At 32.9% G+C, this 20,812-nt stretch overlaps 1 protein-coding gene across 1 annotated transcript in view; it reads right to left on the bottom strand.

Moving 5' to 3' along the window:
- Window positions 1-20,108, bottom strand: part of LOC136039280 (aminoacyl tRNA synthase complex-interacting multifunctional protein 1-like) — a 68,289-nt gene extending 48,181 nt beyond the window's left edge. Inside the window, exon 1 of the mRNA XM_065722861.1 lies at window positions 19,952-20,108. Within this exon, the coding sequence (XP_065578933.1) occupies window positions 19,952-20,023 (72 nt within the window). The 5' untranslated portion in view covers window positions 20,024-20,108. The remainder of the gene's footprint in view (window positions 1-19,951) is intronic.
- Between the last annotated feature and the right edge of the window lie 704 nt (window positions 20,109-20,812).

The following is a 20,812-nucleotide window of genomic DNA, read 5'->3' as shown; positions in this document are numbered from 1 at the left end:
ACTTTAAGAAATAAACATCAGTATGACAATGCATGGTCATTTGTTTTTGTTTCAAAGACAAGCAATGCACTGTTAGGAATGATTTAATATGCAAAACAAAGTGCATAACGGATTTTCAACATTTGCCAAGTCCTGCCCAACTCCAAAGGCTCAAAGTGTCATTTCTCACATACCTGTGTCATCTCACATATGGGATGCTTTCATGTTGTACAAGTTGATCTGCAACAATGGCATTTTCCCAAACTTATTCCAAGTAGATAGTACTTCAAGAACAAAAGGGTACCCCTTGAAGCGCTACTGAAAATATGCTAAAGCGTGCCTGCACTAACAAATTTTTCTCGAACTATATAGTTAGTCTATGGAACGTGCTTAGCCAGAATACAGCCATGTACCCTAGTACTGAAGCCTTCAAGTTAGTTCTTGACACAATCAAGAAGATGCAGTAAGCTATGGCAAACATTTTAAGATGCCCCTGATGAGCTGAGTCACCATCATCACTGACCAGTATCCACAGGGCTTGCCCTTATTGCTGGCAAATGTAATTTAAGGTAATAAAGAGTAAGTTGTCCCTCTAAGAGTTCCTTTAAAGCTTGACAAGGGAATTTTCACATAAAATGAATAGGTGCATGCTATGCAATTTTGTAAGGCTTCAAAATTAGGGAAGAAGAAAGAGAAGCTTGAAAACACTTTTGCATGTCATAATTTAGACTATGAATTTAATCTGATGGATTCATTCTACTAGCCTAATCAAATTTTTTAAACATTTATTAACCTCTCATTAAGAACTTTGCTGAAATAATTCCAAAAGATAACCAAGGTAAATACATAGTAGTTGACCACGTTTGAAGGATATATGCTAAACAAATAAAAGTAGTAGGCTACCATTAGATTCCTTATCTTATGCTATTTCCGTCCTAGATATGGCACTAATATTACATTTTCTAATAATTGAACATTATGATTTGTCATTGGTTCTTTGTTAAAATGGATTGCTGCAGCTTTGACTTGATGAAATTTAGTTTTGGTGCTCAATCGTAAATTATAAGGAAAGGAAATTTGATAATTTGATTATTAGAAACATCCCACATATTATAGTATCAGAATTTCATTGCTGCGGTGTTTTGCTCTATCCTTATATATATATATATATATATATATATATATATATATATATATATATATATATATATATATATATATATATATATATATATATATATCAAAAATTGATATCAAGAGGTTTTTCTGCAAATAAATTAACTTGGCAATTTAAAAAATTTAGTTTTCATTATAACGCACTTTTAAATAAATATCAAAAGAATTATCTAGAAATACTTAAAGAAATTTTCAACTAATTTCGGAGGTTCGAGAATTGTTGTTGCAGCGCCATTTATTTTGAATTGTGTTTCTAATTGAGCGGATTTTTTTAAAAATTAGCCACATGGTAAAGATGAATTCTATAATTGTTTAGTTCATTCAGGTTTTTTGCAATGTATTAATATTTGTGATTTGGTAAAAATTTACTATATTTAATTTACCTATTGTTGCTAAAAAGAGGGATATATTAACAGGATAAGCTTGTTTTGGTGTTACTTGGTTGTTTTACATTTGCTTTTTTTCTTTCATAGGCATGTATTTTGGGGGTGATACCTGACACGGGGATGCCATGGATATTCTGTGGTAGCCACAACACTTGGCTGGGGTAGAGAATTTAAAGTGGCGAAACCCTATATAGGCCAGTGTATTCTCCTGATGAGCCCTTGTGTTGGGTTGTTACCTCTGAATTATTTGTCTTTATTATTTTTTCTACTGTTTGGTAAATGACGACTTATACTTATTGACGACATGACTGCCTGTCCATGGATTATTCTTCATGGTTGATTGTGTATGGCTATGCTGTTTGACCTATGTGATTGTATGGATGAGTAGGGTTAAGGCCTCATTCAACTGCTGGTCTATATTAATCACTAATTTAGGAAAACAGTCTTCCTTTTCTCCTTCTGTCTCTCTTTTTTTTCTTTTTTTTGTGTTTGTGCTGTTGCATTGGTGATTTCTCTTTTCATGATATATATATATATATATATATATATATATATATATATATATATATATATATATATATATATATATATATATATATATATATATATATATATATAAATATATATATATTCAATATATATTCATATATATATATATATATATTCATATATATATATATATAAGGTGTTCGCTTGGTAAACACCTTATTTTGGATATAACCTATTAATACAGTGAGCTCAAGCTGGTCTGATTTCCCTATAGACATTTATTGAAACATCATTCATAATCGGATTATTTTCATTTGTTGGCTAATTGATAGTTTTGGTATTTGAGTGCAAATTCCCTTGGGACTTGGTGATTTATTAAGCAAAGAGATTTTCGTACAAGGACTTAAGAACTTGAATATATTTCAATGACATATTATCTGCAATAGCCATGTCGGAGAAATTAGTTTGGAATGCGGCGATTGTTCCTACAGTTACTGAAACAAAGCCCTCATATGCAGTGGTACTCAAGAATTTGCCCTCTGACCTCACGAAGTCAGGTTTGAGGAAGGACTTTTTGCAAAAAATGTGTGGCAGAGAGTGCTCTAAAATTGTCGAAGTTCAGCCCAGAAAAGATAATTGGCGAGTTGTTACAGCTAGCAAGGCTGATGCAGAAACTCTTGTCGGGATCTTTCAGAACGGTGATAAATCTCTTTATGTAACAATCAGAAGCTCCTCTCATCTCGATATTGCTTGACATGTCCCCAGAAATATAAATGGCGATTAACTTTGCGTACTGATTCCTAAATATGTCAGTTCAAAACAGATTGGCGACACCTACTCGTTTCGATTGAAATTTGAAACCAAAGTTGATCTTATGAATGCCATAAAAAATCCCCCAGTCATAGATTATGAGAGGATCAAAGTGGCTGAGTATCTCTCCCTCCCGGTAAGATGTTTCAAGTGTCAAGCTTACGGACATATATCCAGTAGCTGCAAAAATGAAGCTATTTGCGCAGTCTGCGGTGACCATGGTCATTCAAGCTCCAAAACATCTCCTTGTCAAAGGCCCAAGAAGTGTGCATTGTGCAAATCACAGGATCATCCCTGTTACAGCTTCAAATGTCCAGTCGCCCAAGGACTTTTAAGTAAAGTTAAGTCAGCATAATGGCTCGAGCCTTAAGTCTCGTATCATGGAATATCAATGGCAAAGTGGTTGACAAAGGCCTAGTCCTCTCTGAACTTTTAAGTACAAATGAAATAATTTTTCTGCAAGAACATTTTTTGTCTCATGAAAGGAAAAATTTACTCAGCATTTCACAGAATTCTAATCTCTTATTTCACCCAGCGAAAATGAATAAGAGCCGTGGCCGACCTTCAGGCGGATTAGCTATTATTTCACAATTTCCCGTCAATCTCCTTGAGTCGAATGACCATTTCATTGCTGCCGAATTTTCGGACCTAATCTGTATAAACGTTTACTTGCCAACTAATTACTGCTCTTCGCAATCAGAGAATAAATTCATAAATGCTTGCAAAAAGCTAGCGAGTTTTGTGAAGGGAGTTTCAAAGCATCCAAATGCTCGAGTTTTGATTGCAGGAGACTTTAATTGTGACTTAACAGACAGTTCATCGCCAAGAACCCAACTCCTTCTGAATTCCCTCCCCCCTTCCTACTCAGTTGCTGACAAAACAGAAACTTTCACGTTTATTGGTGTCCTGTCAGCGACTTCTAACCTTGATCATTTTATTGCATCTTTCCCCTGTGAAACTGTCGAGGTAATTTGTGATGGCTTTTATTCGGATCACCTTCCAATAAAGTTGAAAATAAATGCTTCATTTCATGCCCCTAAACAGCCAGATAAAAAGTGGTTTTATATAAAAGACTGGAAAGAAGTTAACCGCGAGATGTTTCGTTTTGAATGTGACAGAATATTAAATAAAATAAAGGTGCCCTTTCATTTGTTGTGCACGCGCTCTGGCCTTAGTGAAAAAGAAATAGCCATCGGACTTACCACCTATCTAGCTGAAATTAACCATGCATTAAAGTGTGCTGAAGCTTCAGCTGTCCCGTGCAAGCGTATTAGGAAAGGCTCTCAAGTTCAGGGTTGGTCAAAAAACCCTTCCCTTATTTCTGCGTGCGAGTCTTCTAAAATTTGGCTGAATATTTGGAGGGATTGCGGCAGGCCTAAGTCTGGGACTATAAATGGTCTGCGGCTACGTTCTAAACGTTTTTTTGCTAAAGTGTTGAGAAAACATAAGGTTGATCTTATTGAGAAAAAACGCTCATAAAATTGCAGAGAACCCTTCGAAGCTCTGGAAAAAATTTGAACGCCCTTGTGAACACATTAGTGCAAATAATATTCCTGAGCCTGAGTGGATAAATTATTATAAGCATGAGTTTTCTTCTCCCGATCCTGCTCTTGAGTCAAAATTTGAAAAAGAATTAAGTGCTTGTCTGAAGAAACACGAACCCTCGACATTTATTATTAAGCCAAGTGATGTATCATTTTATTGTCAAAAACTAAAGAAAAGAAATTCTGCGGGAGTTGATGGAATTACTGCCAGACATTTTGATTATGCAAGTGCTCTTCTTTTTAATCATTTATCTCTACTTTTTCAAATGTCTATTGAAAACGGAGTTGTTCCTTATCAATTTACAGTTGGTCAAATAACCCCTATCCCGAAAAAAGGCAAAAAGGATTTTACTTTATGTGAATCGTTCCGACCTATAACAGTTTCTTGTACTATTTTTAAATTGTTTGAGTCAGTTATTTTGGATGAAATTGTTTCTAAATGTTATGTCCCACCCCACCAGTTTGGTTACCAAAAAGGTATTAGCCGGGAGCATGGCCTTTTTGCTTTAATGAATGTCCTTGCTGACGCAGAAAAAAGTAGATCCCATATTATCCTTTGCGCTTTAGATGTTGCTCGAGCTTTCGACTCTTGTATTTTTTCCCAAGTTTTATTTGAAGCGTATAAAAGAGGGGTAAATTTTTGTATAGTGGATAATATAATTTTGTATATTAGCCTTTGTGCTTTAGATGTTGCTCGTGCTTTCGACTCTTGTATTTTTTCCCAAGTTTTATTTGAAGCGTATAAAAGAGGGGTAAATTTTTGTATAGTGAAGTGCCTTCTGTATATGTACCATCACCTTAAGGCGAAGTTAAAGGGGGGATCTTCCTTTTTAATATTTTGAAAGGAGTCCGTCAAGGTGGCCTTACCTCACCTTCTTTATTTAATAACTCTGTTTTAAATGCCCAAAATTCTGTTAATTTTAGTTGTATTCACCGTGGATTTAACTTGTCTTTAATAACTTTTGCAGATGATGTTTTGAATCTAAGCTGTACTTTTAGTGGATGTGAAAACGCGTTTAATCAGCTTTATAATGAATATAAAAATATTGGGCTTTCTTTCAATGTTGATAAAACTGCTGTTGTAGCTTTCAATTTTAAAGAGACAAATGGCCCAATTTTTTTATCTTTAGCTAATGTTCGTGTCCCCCTTTCTCAAAAATTAGTTTACCTTGGAATGCCTATTGGAAAAAATATGAAAGAAACTGTGAATTTATCCCTTGAACTTTTGAAGAAAAAACTGAGAATTGCTTATGCTTCAATTGCATCTAATATTAAACATATTGATAAATTAAATATTGCGAAAATTTATAATAGCCTAGTTGTACCTCATCTCCTTTCTCTTTGTCCGGTTTGGCAGTTTTTTAGTGAACCTCAGAAACTATCTGTTCGTAGAGTATATTTTCGTTATGCTAAATTCTTTCTCAGTTACCCTCCTTGGACTAGAAATAGTTACTTAGTGAACAAATTCCGCCTAGTTTCTCCTACATCTATTATTGATAAAAGGCTTCATGATTTTCGTTCTTCTATGTCGATAGTGTCTCACCCATGGTCAGCATTACTTATTTAATTGTTTGATTGTGTTGATTTGTATTTATTTGTACGTTTTTTTTTTCTCTTATTACTCCATCTTAAGGAAAATTTATAATAGCCTAGTTGTACCTCATCTCCTTTCTCTTTGTCCGGTTTGGCAGTTTTTTAGTGAACCTCAGAAACTATCTGTTCGTAGAGTATATTTTCGTTATGCTAAATTCTTTCTCAGTTACCCTCCTTGGACTAGAAATAGTTACTTAGTGAACAAATTCCGCCTAGTTTCTCCTAAATCTATTATTGATAAAAGGCTTCATGATTTTCGTTCTTCTATGTCGATAGTGTCTCACCCATGGTCAGCATTACTTATTTAATTGTTTGATTGTGTTGATTTGTATTTATTTGTACCTTTTTTTTTCTCTTATTACTCCATCTTAAGGGCGTTCCGCCCTCTTTTTGTAGATGGGTTATAAATAAATTGAATTGAATTGATAAATATATATATATATATATATATATATATATATATATATATATATATATATATATATATATATATATATATATATATATATATATATATATATATATATATATATATATATCATGAAAAGAGAAATCACCAATGCTACAGCACAAACACAAACACAAAAAAAAAAAAAAAAAAAAAAAAAAAAAAAAAAAAAAAAAAAAAAAAAAAGAGAGACAGAAGGAGAAAAGGAAGACTGTTTTCCTAAATTAGTGATTAATATAGACCAGCACTTGAATGAGGCCTTAACCCTACTCATCCATACAATCAGATAGGTCAAACAGCATAGCCACACACAATCAACCATAAAGAATAATCCATGGACAGGCAGTCATGTCGTCAATAAGTATAAGTCGTCATTTACCGAACAATAGAAAAAATAATATAGACAAATAATTCAGAGGCAACACCCAACATAAGGGCTCATCAGGAGAATACACTGGCCTATATAGGGTTTCGCCACTCTAAATTCTCTACCCAGCACAGTGTTGTGGCTACCACAGAATATCCATGGCATCCCCACGTCAGGTATCACCCCCAAAATACATACCTATGAAAAAAAAAACAGCAAATGTAAAACAACCAAGTAAAACCAAAACAAGCTTATCCTATTAATATATCCCTCCCTTTAGCAACAACAGGTAAACTAAATATTATAAATTTTACCAAATCACAAATATTAACACATTGCAAAAAACCTGAATGAACTAAACAATTATAGAATTCATCTTTACCATGTGGCTAATTTTTTTAAGAATCCGCTCAACTAGAAACACAATTCAAAATAAATGGCGCTGTGGCAACATTTCTCGAACCTCCAAAATTAGTTTAAAATTTCTTTAAGTATTTCTAGATAATTCTTTTGATATTTATTTAAAAGTTCGTTATAATGAAAACTAAATTTTTTAAATTGCCATGTTAATTTATTTGCAGAAAAACCTCTTGATATCAATTTTTGGCTTAAGATTTTACATCTATTTTTAAAATCAATATAATTACTACAAATCCTTGCATAACGAAGTAACTGTGAGAAAAACGCTGAATATGTGATATTTGAGTGTATATTACTTTCAGGGAATGGGAAACTAATCACTTCAAAATCAAAATCATTCGTTTTATTATACATTTTAAAACTTAATTTATTATTATCACAAATATTAATATTTAAATCTAAGAAATGATCTTCATGACCAGCGCCATAACTAGGCTCAAGAATAAGCTCTGATGGATATATATTTTTAGAAATATCAATGAAATCCTTACAATTTAAGACCAAAATATCATCTAAATATCTTTTATTAGTTGACAAAGCATGTTTTAAATTAATTGGATTATTCTTATCCATCATATATTTATATTCTAGTTGACTTAAAAACAAGTCAGCTATAAATGGGCTGGCATTCCCCCCCATGGGAATTCCCATAATTTGCTTGTACAAATCACCCCCATATCTTATATAAGTATTGTATAAAACAAATTCCAATAACTCAAAAATCATATCCAAGCTGTAACATCTCAAGTTAACTGTAGTATTAAAGCAGTTTGTCCATATAGCTTTTTTATTATAACTGTCTATTTTTAAGAACCTTTTACTATATAAGAGGAAAGATTTCTTTATAACAGTTTTTAAATTATCAAACACTAAATTAAGTGATAAATTAGTATACATTGTCGCAAAATCGAAAGACTCAATTCTTTTAGCTGAAACCATTGTTAAAGAACCTATCACCTGCAGTGAATTATTAACACTCCAATATGGATTAAAATTCGAAAATTTTTTAATACCAGAACAATAGGTTTTAAGTTTATTTACAATTTCCTTTAAAATTAAAGAGAGGTCAGTAGCAGCAATGCGGGTTGGACATTTAGCTGCTCCAGTAATAAACCGTGGTTTAGGGGGATTCTTATGAAATTTTACAATCCAATATAGGAAAGGGAACTTTTTATCATTGTCATTTATTTTAATATTAAAATTTTTAAAAAGTATTTCTTCAGTCTTTTCAATTAAATTCTCATCCTCTATATTTACCTTTTCATAAACATTAGTTGTGCATAACTCCCTTTTTAAGATATCACAATACAGCTTCTGACAAATTATGGCAAAATTATTATTAGCTTTATCCACTGGCACAATTACAAATTCATTCTTTAGATTAGCAATTGCTTGTTTAATCTTCGCATTATAAAATAATGATTTAGTGTTACTATTTTTTAAGTTAGAATATATTTTATTTCTTACTCTACTAATAATTAAATTCTCCCAACTTTGAAAACTCTCTTTATTTTTATTCTCTTTCTTACACCACTTATCAATACATAAATCAAAATCATTTTCCAAGCCATCAAGAACACTCGATGGTTTCAGATGATGAGAAAGACGGAAATTAGCCCCTTTATTCATTATAATTTGAAGATCATCATGCTTTATTATTGACAAGTCCCCTGTTACAACATGTTTGTAAGTAGGATTTACAAATGGGCCAAGTTGCTTACAATTACAAACCGGTTTCCAATTTATATCACTATCTAGTTTTTTTAGTATTAAATTATAATTAAAAATAATTTGCCCAATAGTTTTTGAAAATTTATAAGTTAAAACTGGACTATCATTATAATTTAAATTATTAGGAAGGGCCTGTTTCACATGCCGCTGATTTAAAATTTCTGGTAAATTAATATCTTCAATCTGCTTACAAGTAAAATTAATAGGTAAATATAATCTGTTATCCTTATTGCTAATCTTATCGAACTTTTTCTTTTTTGAAATAAATTTCGTTTTAGTTAGAATGCAAATTGTATCACATACTACTTTAAAATTATAATCAAGAGCTTTATTATTCTTAACAATCCAGAAAAGTTTGATTAAATTCCTCTTGGATAAATTATTTAGACACTTTATTACAGAAATCATACCCCTAGATTCAAGTAGCTGGCATAGATCTATAGAAAGCATATGTACATCTAATTCATTTTTTCTATTATTTTTCCTATGTCCTCTCGATCGTTTTTTACGTTTAGTAGGACAAGTAAAAGAAGGATGGTCCATAAAACCATCAATACATTTAACAACAACATGAGACATGTCACCATATTTTGCTACACGATCATTTAGCCCAAAAGGATAAGCTGTACCAAGAGTATGGATCCAGAAATCCTCCTGTTTACGTAGTCTATTATTCTTCTCTTCTTTATTTAAATTTTCTAATTCTAAATTTTCTAAAATTGTGACAGTTATATCTGATATGGAACATTTACCATTATTACAATGTTGAACTAGATAGTTATTAGTTTTTTCATTATTAACTGTTGTCTTGTGTCCAGAAAATCTTTTATATATATTATTAGTTGTTTCCCCCACATATTGTAGGCAGCATTTATTACATTCTAATAGGTAAATTACATTGGTTGTTCTACAATTAACATTACCACGTAACTTGCATGCAAAATTTTTATTATACAATGTACTTTTAACAGAAGTCCGTGGGACAAAATGATCTTGGCAAAGAAAACAACGACTTTTACACTTACTAACTCTCAAAAAATCGTTCCGAGTTCCGAGGCTAATATTTGTGTTTTGTTGCATAAAAAGTTATTGAAAATAAATCCAAAACAAACCAACATCCAAATCAAAATCCAACAATCAAAGTCCAAAAAACATGCCAAGGTCAATAGGTCAATAAATACATAAACAAAAAGATGAAAGAACATGAAATTTGCATAAGTGCCATCTCACCAATAATTAACAATATCAGGTTAAAAACCTGGACCAGGGTAAAGGTCTGTCGGGGAGAAAACTAAAAAAAAAAATTTTCTCCACCAGCACTGGATCCAACCTGGAATGATATCATGAAAAGAGAAATCACCAATGCTACAGCACAAACACAAACACAAAAAAAAAAAAAAAAAAAAAAAAAAAAAAAAAAAAAAGAGACAGAAGGAGAAAAGGAAGACTGTTTTCCTAAATTAGTGATTAATATAGACCAGCACTTGAATGAGGCCTTAACCCTACTCATCCATACAATCACATAGGTCAAACAGCATAGCCACACACAATCAACCATAAAGAATAATCCATGGACAGGCAGTCATGTCGTCAATAAGTATAAGTCGTCATTTACCGAACAATAGATATATATATATATATATATATATATATATATATATATATATATATATATATATATATATATATATATATATATATATATATATATATATATATATAATATATATATATATATATATATATATTCCTAGGGCTGAATCTTGGACCATCTGGAGGGGGGGTGTCAGACAAGCAACCATGATTAAGCTTACTTTTTCATTTACAATTTCATCCAGAGTCACACTATAATATTTGTTTCCATTGCAAATTTATTGATAATATTACGCAGTCTTTCAATTTCTTGTTTTGTTTAACACAAATGCCATTTCGTTTACCAGTAATTTGATATACCATGAAACAGAAAAAAAAATTCTTTTGTTGCAAATTATTTGTATCAATTTACATTTGTTTTTTAATACAAACACCAGTTTGTTGACTGGCAATTCAGTACGCCATGAAATACAAAAATACTGAAAGCATTTCAAGTACTGCAGCATCTTATGTCAGTTTTATTTGTGATAAATTTAAATATTCTTGTGAGCTTACTCTTTTATTTTCTATTGTCCTCCTTTGTGTACTTATATATATTTTTACACTTTTTACTTGTTGGTCCAGTGAAGGCCAAACTACATAGAAATAAAGGAATTCCTAGGTAATGATGAAACCAACAATAGCTTTATCAGGACTCATAGGATCCTATCATCATCAACCACATATCATTTTCAATATTTGATGGAAAGAGTTTTTTTCCGTCGGGCCAGAATTGTATCTCATACAAAATTCTCCATATTATTAAATACTTTGTGTCTGATCTTTATGTTCATTAAAATGTGATTGAGGAACTTCAAATACGAAGCAAAAGAAATATGGATCAGTCCTTTTGCTCAGAAGTTACAAAAGCTTTATTAGGAAACCAAGAGCCAACATGAAGTCAAAGTGTCGAGATTGAAGTTATTGAAACTTTGATAGTAAGAAAAAGGTATCAAAGGGATAGGATTTTAAGATAGGTTTTGGTTTATTGCGCAATTGAGGGAGTGAGCAAAACATGAATCATCACTTCTCTGGCAGAAGAAGAACAAGGTTGTAAAGTGAAAAGGAAACTTTGATTCTTATCATTCACAAAAATGTCAAGCCTGTCACTATTATCTACCGTGACAAATGGGGAGCCTGCAATACTAGGTCCAATCATGGTTATATCCACCATCGAATGTTATTGATCGCCAGGATTCATACCCTGACGCGGATAGGGTGAGTATAAAAGGCTGAAGCTGCTCCAGTGTTAAGAAACGGTTTGGAGTCTCTATTCTGTTGTAAGTTCCTTTCTCCTTTCCTATAATAATCTCCATTCCCAACATAATAATTCTGCTTTTGTGGCCTCAAGATGGACCTTTCGTGAGTTTTCATAAACAAAACTGTGACTGCTAACAGCACTACAGAGCGACATTAAGGTGTAGCAACCCTCAAGGAAATTATAGCCTAGTAAACAACACTGCATTTGCACTGGACTCTTATGAATGGATAATTTTTCAGGGTTTCATTTGTTTGGCGTTTTTTCGGCTGAAAACTCTCTTTCTAGCTGAGTCATGTATTTTTGGTTGCCTTGGTGTAGTAGCACAATAGCTGTAGGCATGCATATATAATGACTGGGGGGTAATAGGCTTGATATTGTCTGTGCATGATTGCAACTCTTGTTGATAGAAGAGCATCAACAAGAGTGGAAAGCCATTCTGTGACCAAGATAGACCCAGAATTACCTCTATCCAAATGGAGGTCCTGGAGGCATCTTACAGTTCAATTCTAAGCTTGCTTAAGTGCTTTGAGTAGGCTTGAGAAGTTACATTAGTCGCCATTCTTCACTAGTTATGGGACACTTGCTTTTCTTGAGACCCTAATAAATTTGATGTTTTAAAGAATATGGAAGTTGCATCTTGGAGTGTTACAATGTTAAAAAACAACTATAGTATTGAACATTCCAGCTGACAAATCCATATGCTTCAAACTGGAGTAATTAGAAGTTTCAGAAACCCATAGCCAATAGTAGGAAACATGAAATTAGGCTATACAGAACTTACTTACTCAAGCAGGAAGAACAGGGTACATAGGCAGGGAGTAGGGCTCATGATGAATAAGAAAGTAGACATGTCTTGTTTAGGTTGAAAAGGTATTACTAAAAGAATGCTACTCATTTTATGGCTAAAAGCGCAGGGTATCAGTGATAGTAGTATAGGCCTTTTTAGAACCAACTGATGAAAATAGTAGTGAATCAGATAAATTTTACTTACAGGTATAGAAACAATTGAACGGGATCCCAGGTAAAAACAAGATATTTCTTTCATGGTATTGTAATGCTCAGATAATAGAAACAGGTTTAGATGGTATCCTACCCTAAGGTAAAGGCATCAACGATTTGATGGTGCAATTTTGGAACCACGAAATTTTCCTTCAAAACTGGGTAACTCTGCTTAGTCGTGACTTGGAACACCATCTCTTGAAGCTGTCATTATACTTTGATTATGCCAAATATGGACACTATATCCAATGCACCCAGATAAGAAAAGAATATTCAATTCAATCTGTTTCCTGTTTTCGACACAAAATGAGATCTCTACAATGTTTTAGCTATGTAATGTTCTAACTGCCATTATTAGCTTAATTTTTGAAAAAAAAAAGTTCAGATCAACACCAGTGCATCAAGATACATCTGATCTTCTGGAAAATGTAGCCAAATCGGTTTTTCTTGATAAAATTAAGTTTAAATTGTAGCTAATATAATATTGACAAAACATGTTCCAAGTGTCGAAAATTCTCGTCTGCTCTAATGGAATACCAGACTGACTAAAAATGTTCCTTCAGCCTAATTCAAATGTTGATATTGACTTTTATTACGAGATTAATTTCTTTTGAGAATATCTTGTAGTAACCTTGTCAAAATTTTCAACAGACAGCAACAGGCCCACTCGAAATATAGGTGACTTTGTCAAAACTTCACTGAACATGTAAATCAGATGAGAAACAATTGGTGCCAAAATTCAAGGGTCCTCTGACGAAAACAGAGTTATCAAATTTACCGGTACTTTCTCAACAGCAAGGGATTTTGATGATTATTACTTGTAATAATATTACACTTGAAAAAAAACTTCAAAACTTTTTTTAATCGTAGTTTTACTGAATTTGATGCTAGATTTTTTGATGATTCAAGGAGCTGCCACTTGGCCTCATACTATGTTCATATTTTTAAGCATTTGACTTGTTGATCACAACATCTTAATTAATTAAATCGCTTAATAAAAATCACTGAACAAGTTTGAAGTAAACCCTCTCTTAGTAAATTTTATGTATGTTTTCTTTCAAATAGATCCCAAGCTGTAAAATACTAAATATTCTCTCTGGGCCCCTCCTTAATTAGCATGGAATTCCACAAGGAGCCTTGTTAGGACCACTCTTATATGAGATATTGATTAAGGAAACTGGTAAGATTCCCTCAAAGGCTTTTATACGTAGATGGCTTGCTGATCCTTGAAGTATGTAATAGGACTATCAAAAATGACCCCATCAAATTCCCACCCATGTTTTGGATAAAGCTAAGAATTTACATATGAAAGTAAATTCCACTAAGTAAAATAAAATGACAATTAACTTCTAAAAATTCTTGAAATCCACTTTTGTTTTCTTATACCCTATCCCACCCAAAATGCTAATGAATCATGTTGAACTCCTTGGTGTCAAACTTCTAATAATCTTAAGAAGGACATGCATATTTCAAGAATCCTGGACTTCCACAACAAAGGATAGTTTTTAACTAAATAGTTGTTGTGGACTTCCACAACAACCAAATTTTAAAGTGGATTAAAATGATAGATTAACTTTGAAATGACCAAATATTGACAATACTTTCACTGCAAACAAGAAAGAAATGTTTGCCAGACCATTAAGGATGAGAGGAAGTTGGCTATTCCGGATAGCATTTACAGAGAGACCTACATCACACTATTATATTATAGAGACCTAGGTCACACAATTACAGTCCATATGATTATCTGATTTCATCCCTGTACTTGAGGCAATTTTTTTCAGTTTTTTGCTTCCACAATCTAAGTAGTATTTTATACATTTACACATCACAAAACGTTGAAGAGAAATGAAGAAATAAAGTAAAAAGAATAGGCATGCTGAATGCACCAGGATCCAGCGACAAGTATTCTCCAAGCATTCCACGTGTCAAATTGGGTTCCAACATATGTCAAAAATTGGCAACTTTTTTGTTCTTTCAAACTTGTAGGCAAAAATGCTCCAATTTTTAGAGAATTGCAGTTTTGTACCCTTTTCTGATAAGACTTCAAACTGCTAATCAAACATTCACATTTGTGGATGTTTTTCCTACATACTGAAACCCTTTTAAAACCAAAAGCCTTTAAATTAAGCGTTCTGGAGTAAAAAAATTGTATTTTTTACAAAAACTGTTGAATCATTGGTACCTTTAGCTTAGGTAAATTTTGTGTTGAGAAAGAAAACAGTAACGGTTACAGATTGCTGCAATTTGGTAAGTATAGCAATCTAGTTATAATCAATAAAGTATTTGGTCATAAAATGCCCTGTAAGTTAACATGGTATTCATTTGATTGTAAGACAGCTAACCTTATTGATTATGTTATTGTAAACTGAAGACTGCCAGGATCAATACAAAATACTAAGCTGCTATTGATGTTTAAAGTAATGATCACCATCTAGTAGTGTCTAGGGTTAATATAAACCAGAAAATTAGGATGAGTAACTAGCTTCCAGGAGGTTATGATGTTAGTTGACTCTGGGGTGAGAATTTGAGAGAAACTTTTCAGGTACAGTTGAATACTAAACTGGAGAGCTTATAATTTGACAAGGTAGAAGATGGATGGGATAATTTTAGGAAAATAGGTTGTGAAGTTGCTGACGTTGTTTTAGGGAAGAAAGTTAGAACTACAGCTAGGAATATTAATAAAAATGCTTTATGTTTAATAGAGATGAGGAGGGCCCTATACAAGAATTATTTGACTGATATATCATCTGAAAATAAGAGGAATGTAAAGAAATTGGAGAAAGCATTAACATGTGGATTGAGGACTTGTCAAGTGGAGGTCATGAATAAAACTGTTGAAGATCTAAAAATGTAGCCACATGTCATAATGGTAAAATATTGTACTGGTATGTTAATAATTTGAGAGAGAATATTCAATTTAGGTTTGTCCCAGTGAAATACAGAAACAGGGTCAAAACTAGTCCTACAAGAAAGAAAGAGTTAAAGAGAGATTGGTAGAATAATTTGAGAATGTGCTAAACCATGTTAGAATTATAGGAAAAAATATAGAAAAGACTGAAAAAGTCAGTGACACTTTGGATGTGAAGAAAGAATTAGTGACAGAACTAAAAGGAATGGAAAATAATGGGGCCACAGTTGCTGATAGTGTGGTAAATTATTTTTTTTAATATGGTGGTTTTGAGATTAGAGATAAGTAACTAATGATTATTAACATGATTTTTGAAAACAGGAAAGTACCTAGCAATTTTAGGAAAACCATAATTAAACCCCTGTATAAGAAAGGTGATAGGTGGAATGGTGGTAATTATAAAGGCATTAGCCTGGTTTCTGTAGGAAGAAATAACCCTAAATCATGTTCAGGGTTGAAATGAGGTCAATTACATTTATTGAAAATCACTCGTCATGACAGTTGCAGATAGCATATAATAAAATTACAAAATAAAAGGAGGTAACTTACTGAGGATTATGGATATAAATTTGAAAACAGGGAAGTAAGTAGAAATTTCAGGAAACCTCTAATTAAACCCCTCAACAAGATATGTGATAAGAGGGATTGTAGTAATTATATAGGCATTAGCCTGGTTTCTGTAGGAAGCAAATTACTTAGTATGATGATAACTTTTAGAGTTGTGATACTGAAGATAAAGTTCCAAGAGAAGAAGAATGTGGTGTTAAGAAGGATAGAGGAACTGTTGACCAAATTTTTGCTCTTATACTAGTAATTGAGAAGTGCCTTAGTAATCCAACACCTCTAGTCCCCAGATTTATAGATTATGAGTAAGCATTTGATTCAGGTGATAGAAGAGCTATAGCAAAGGTCCAATACAGGCGTACAAAAAGTTCCAAAGCTGTCAGTACCACAATTACAAAATCTGCCAACACATCAGCAGAACAACTTGTGTTTTGACAGCTTTGAAACAAAGAGGATCAGGAACCGAATGAAAAAAAAATAGTCGAGGATGAAAAAAAGAAACAAAAACAAAGGAAATCCAGCAAGATGAAGATATAAAAGAAATTAAATCCCCAAAACAGAACAAATGGAAGATAATAAAGAAACTTAAGAGGAGGCAATCAAAAATAAAAGATAACCAAAAGACAAAAAAAAGGATGAACCTACAGTAGATGTGCCAAAAACTAGGATCAAGCAGCAGATTGAAGAATCTGTGAAAAAGGGCAATAGCACTCAAAGAGAAGATACTAAACCTGAAGGACATGAAAAAAATAATCAAAAGGATAAAAAATAAATGGAAATAAGGGAAATCCAGCCAGCTGAAGATATAAAAAGAAATTGTACTCCCAAAACATGAACTATTAGAAGATCAAAGAGAAACTGAAGAGGAGGCAACTAAAAATGTAAGATACCCAACAGATAACAAATACAAGGCAATGCAAAAAATAATGAAACTGGAGTAGATATGTTGAAAACTAGGCTCACACAGCAGACGGGAGAATCTACAAAAGAGTGCAATAGCACTGAAAGAGAAGATAATAAACTTGTAGCAGACAAAAAAGAAATTGAACCAAAACAACAAAAGATGAAAAAGAGCAAAATGAAAAAAAAAACTTAAAAGAAGAAGCAGAAAATTATGTGGTCACAGTAGATCCAGAGTTAACAAAGACATAAAGTTCTTCCAGCTAATGTATATATTTTGTGCTGTTTCTGATTCTACTAATAATAGTTCTTCTATATATTAACAAAAACGAGTAGTATTCTTTCTGTGACTGAGAGGTTGCATATTAATTTGTTTAATTAATTTTTTTCATTATAAGGGCTATAAGTCTCTCATTGTATTTTATTATCATTCAAAGAAAACAAATTTTGAAATCAGCATGGTTTAAAAATCATCATCAATATACCATGACTGGTGGGTTAAACATAATTATAAGCTTGTGAGCAGTATTACCATAACAGGGACAGAAGGGACACTTGAGGCTCTAAAGAATATAACCTAAACCTCATAGCATATACACTAAACTACATTTGCATACTTACATGAACACAAATTCAGGTCATGACAATTAAATGAATTTTTTTTTTTTTGGGGGGGGGGGGTTGAATGAAACTGATCATATGAGACATGCTTGGGCAGATTAAATTACTTCCAATGCAGAATTTAGCGGTTGCAGCTGCTTCCTTGTTTATCTAGACAATGGATGTTCCTTGTTGTTCAAGTCAAGGGACTGGTAGTTTCCTCATTAGGGTTTTGACCAAGGTGGTTCCCAGGAGTTTAAAAAGTTCAAAGCTGCCAGTAGCACAATTCTAAAAGCTGCTGACTTTTTAGCAGCACAACTTGTGTTTTGACAGCTTTACTTTGAGTTAACATATAATTTGCAAAAAAGTAACAAATGCACCTTAGTGTACCTATGTACCTTAGTTAGAAATATTAAGTTTTCTGAATCACAATGGACAGTGTAATCTAATTCACTGGTAAGCCATGACCTTGCCATAAATAGCCTGACCTAAGCTAATCTACCCCCAACCCCTAATGTGCAAATATATGGCCCAAATTATGTAATTCAAATGGATTCTGTCACCCATCAATTGTTTTCCACTAAGCATAACCCAATTTCTCATTAATACAGACAGATAAATCGAGTTTGTTCTTGAGTTTTATGCAGCATAAACTACTGTGTTGGTGGTATAATACATAAAAACCCTTTAATCTATTATGCATTCAATTATTAGGTATTTGAGATTAATTTATCATGCTCAAAACCTTGAGTAAAGAAAATAAGAAAAAGGTATCATCTTAAAGGGTTCATTTAACTTCTGAGTAAAACAATGGTTAAATTTCAAAAGAGCATAAAAAAGTAACAAATTGCATGTTCATCTAATTTATAGCTTTATAATAAAACATCTCCAAACCTATCACAAAATCCCCTCCCCTCTCCCCTCTCTGCATAGGTAGCATGCTTTCCCTTTTTCATTTTGGGATAATTTTTCAATCCAACTCTGATATTTTCAGACCTTTGAAAATTAAACAGAATAGCAAAAGAAAACAAAATTAAAAGTCATGGTCTAGCTGTCTATGTCTAGTTTTGATGTGTTGTAAATAATTGAGACAAAACTTTTGAAAGCAGTGAAAAAGTTAGGGCTGGCAACCCTGAACATAAGGGGATTTTTGGGGGACTGATTTGTGTTTTGAGAAGACAGATCAAAACCTGACAACAAATTTTACTAGGCCATGTTGGTAGCTTACCCTGGGCTACCAAAGTGCTCTTCAACAAAATAGCATTTTCCAAAAGATCAGCAAAGAAATGTCAAAGGTACTTTGCAAAGCTTAAAAAAATGGGGTAAAACTCTAGATAATTGACTTATTACTATCTCAGAAAGGGTTTAGGTTAGGAAAATGAAACTTTCAGGGATGAATCTACAGACTAAAGTATGTCCTAGGAAGGTATTTTGAAGCAACTACCTCTACTCCTTCTCTCTCTAGAGGGCCCTGACCTTTGATGACCTTTAAAAATATGTGTTTTATAAAAGTGAAACCTTGCGAAATAGATCTTCTGCAAATTTCAGGGCCCTCTAGAGGAAGGAGTAGAGGTGGGTACTTTAAAAATACCTTCCTGGGACATACTTTAGCCTGTAGACCCATCCTTGAGAGGTTCATTTTCCTAATCTAAACCCTTTCTCAGATAGCAAGAAGTAAAATTAACTAGAATTTTACCAAAAATGGTGATGGAAATGAATGTTCTATTTGGATTGAGGGTAATTTGCCAATTCTAAAAGTTGGCTTAGTCTATTTTGGCTAATCTGTATATCAAAACTTGCCACTACTTTTTTTGAATTAGTCTTTGGAAGTGGATAAGTACTCTACATTTTACCACTGGCTATAATAAGCAGACTTTTGGATAGAGCCCAGGATTACATAGGATACATCTAATCAAGGGGGGGGGGCAACATAATTACATTGAGTGTGATTATTCTACTTGGAAAGGGAATTCAATGGGAATCAAATGTTAAACTTATTCCTTTTCTAGTTAATGTCTTTGTTGCAAGAGGAGATTGACAAAAAAAGAGGCCTAAGCCTACCCTAAATTCATAATAAAGAGTGAGCAAATTGGTGATGTCTCAGACATTCTGTCCAAAAACTCTGTTTCAACATATGTTACCTCATTTTTCAAGATTTGCAAAAGGTTTTCTGTAGCTTCTGCTCTTTGTCGTAGCTTCACAATAGATCCCATAATTTTCAATGCCTGTTTTAAAACTTGAAAAGGCTGCTTAAAGTAATGCTGTCGGCACTAATTTTGAGAACCTTTGAAAAATTGCCGAAAACCCTGTGAAATTCGTGACGAACCTGTTACTTTTTAGAACGTTCTCTGACCTCCTTACTGCAGTTTACTTTCAGCCCAGTCTTCGTTGACATATTCTGGGACCCGGATGAAAGAATACCAGTCATATTATGATGGATCCGTCTACATACTATCTGTATTCAGTATTCCAGGATCTAGGGTCAGAATCTGTCAATAAAGACTGTACTTTTGAAGTAGCAGCACTAAGACGTCATAAGTTACTAGAGTAGGTGTGACAAGGCCCGAATGGCTGTAGTAAGGAAATTTTAAATTCACTTAATTGTAAGATGGAAGTAATGAAAGTGATTCCGAAGAAACAGCCCTCTTTGCTCATTTACCGTAGCAAGAAAAAAAATCAGTTAAAAATACGTTATATCATTTGGACTTTGTGACTCACAGTTATTCCGTAAATACATAAGAAGGTGTGAATGGTCGTAGTTACTAGTTAGCTACTATTAGCTATTTAAGTAAGCAGGTAAATATTCCCTCTCCAAATAGCAAATTTTATGTGTAAACAACGAAAAAATTCCTTGCCCAGGGGCTATGCCATCCCAAGAAGCATTGTTATTGGACCTTTCAACTAAGCAGAAAAAAATTCTATCTATAAAGTTAAACGGGCATCTTTAGGGGGAAAGGACTAACAACAAAACATAGCTAGGGCTTTGGTTGCCCCTTAACCAC

Source organism: Artemia franciscana, chromosome 19, assembly GCF_032884065.1.
Source record: "Artemia franciscana chromosome 19, ASM3288406v1, whole genome shotgun sequence".
Lineage (NCBI taxonomy): Eukaryota > Metazoa > Arthropoda > Branchiopoda > Anostraca > Artemiidae > Artemia > Artemia franciscana.
The sequence above is the reverse complement of the archived record's forward strand: the minus strand, read 5'-3'. Positions and strand labels throughout refer to the sequence as shown.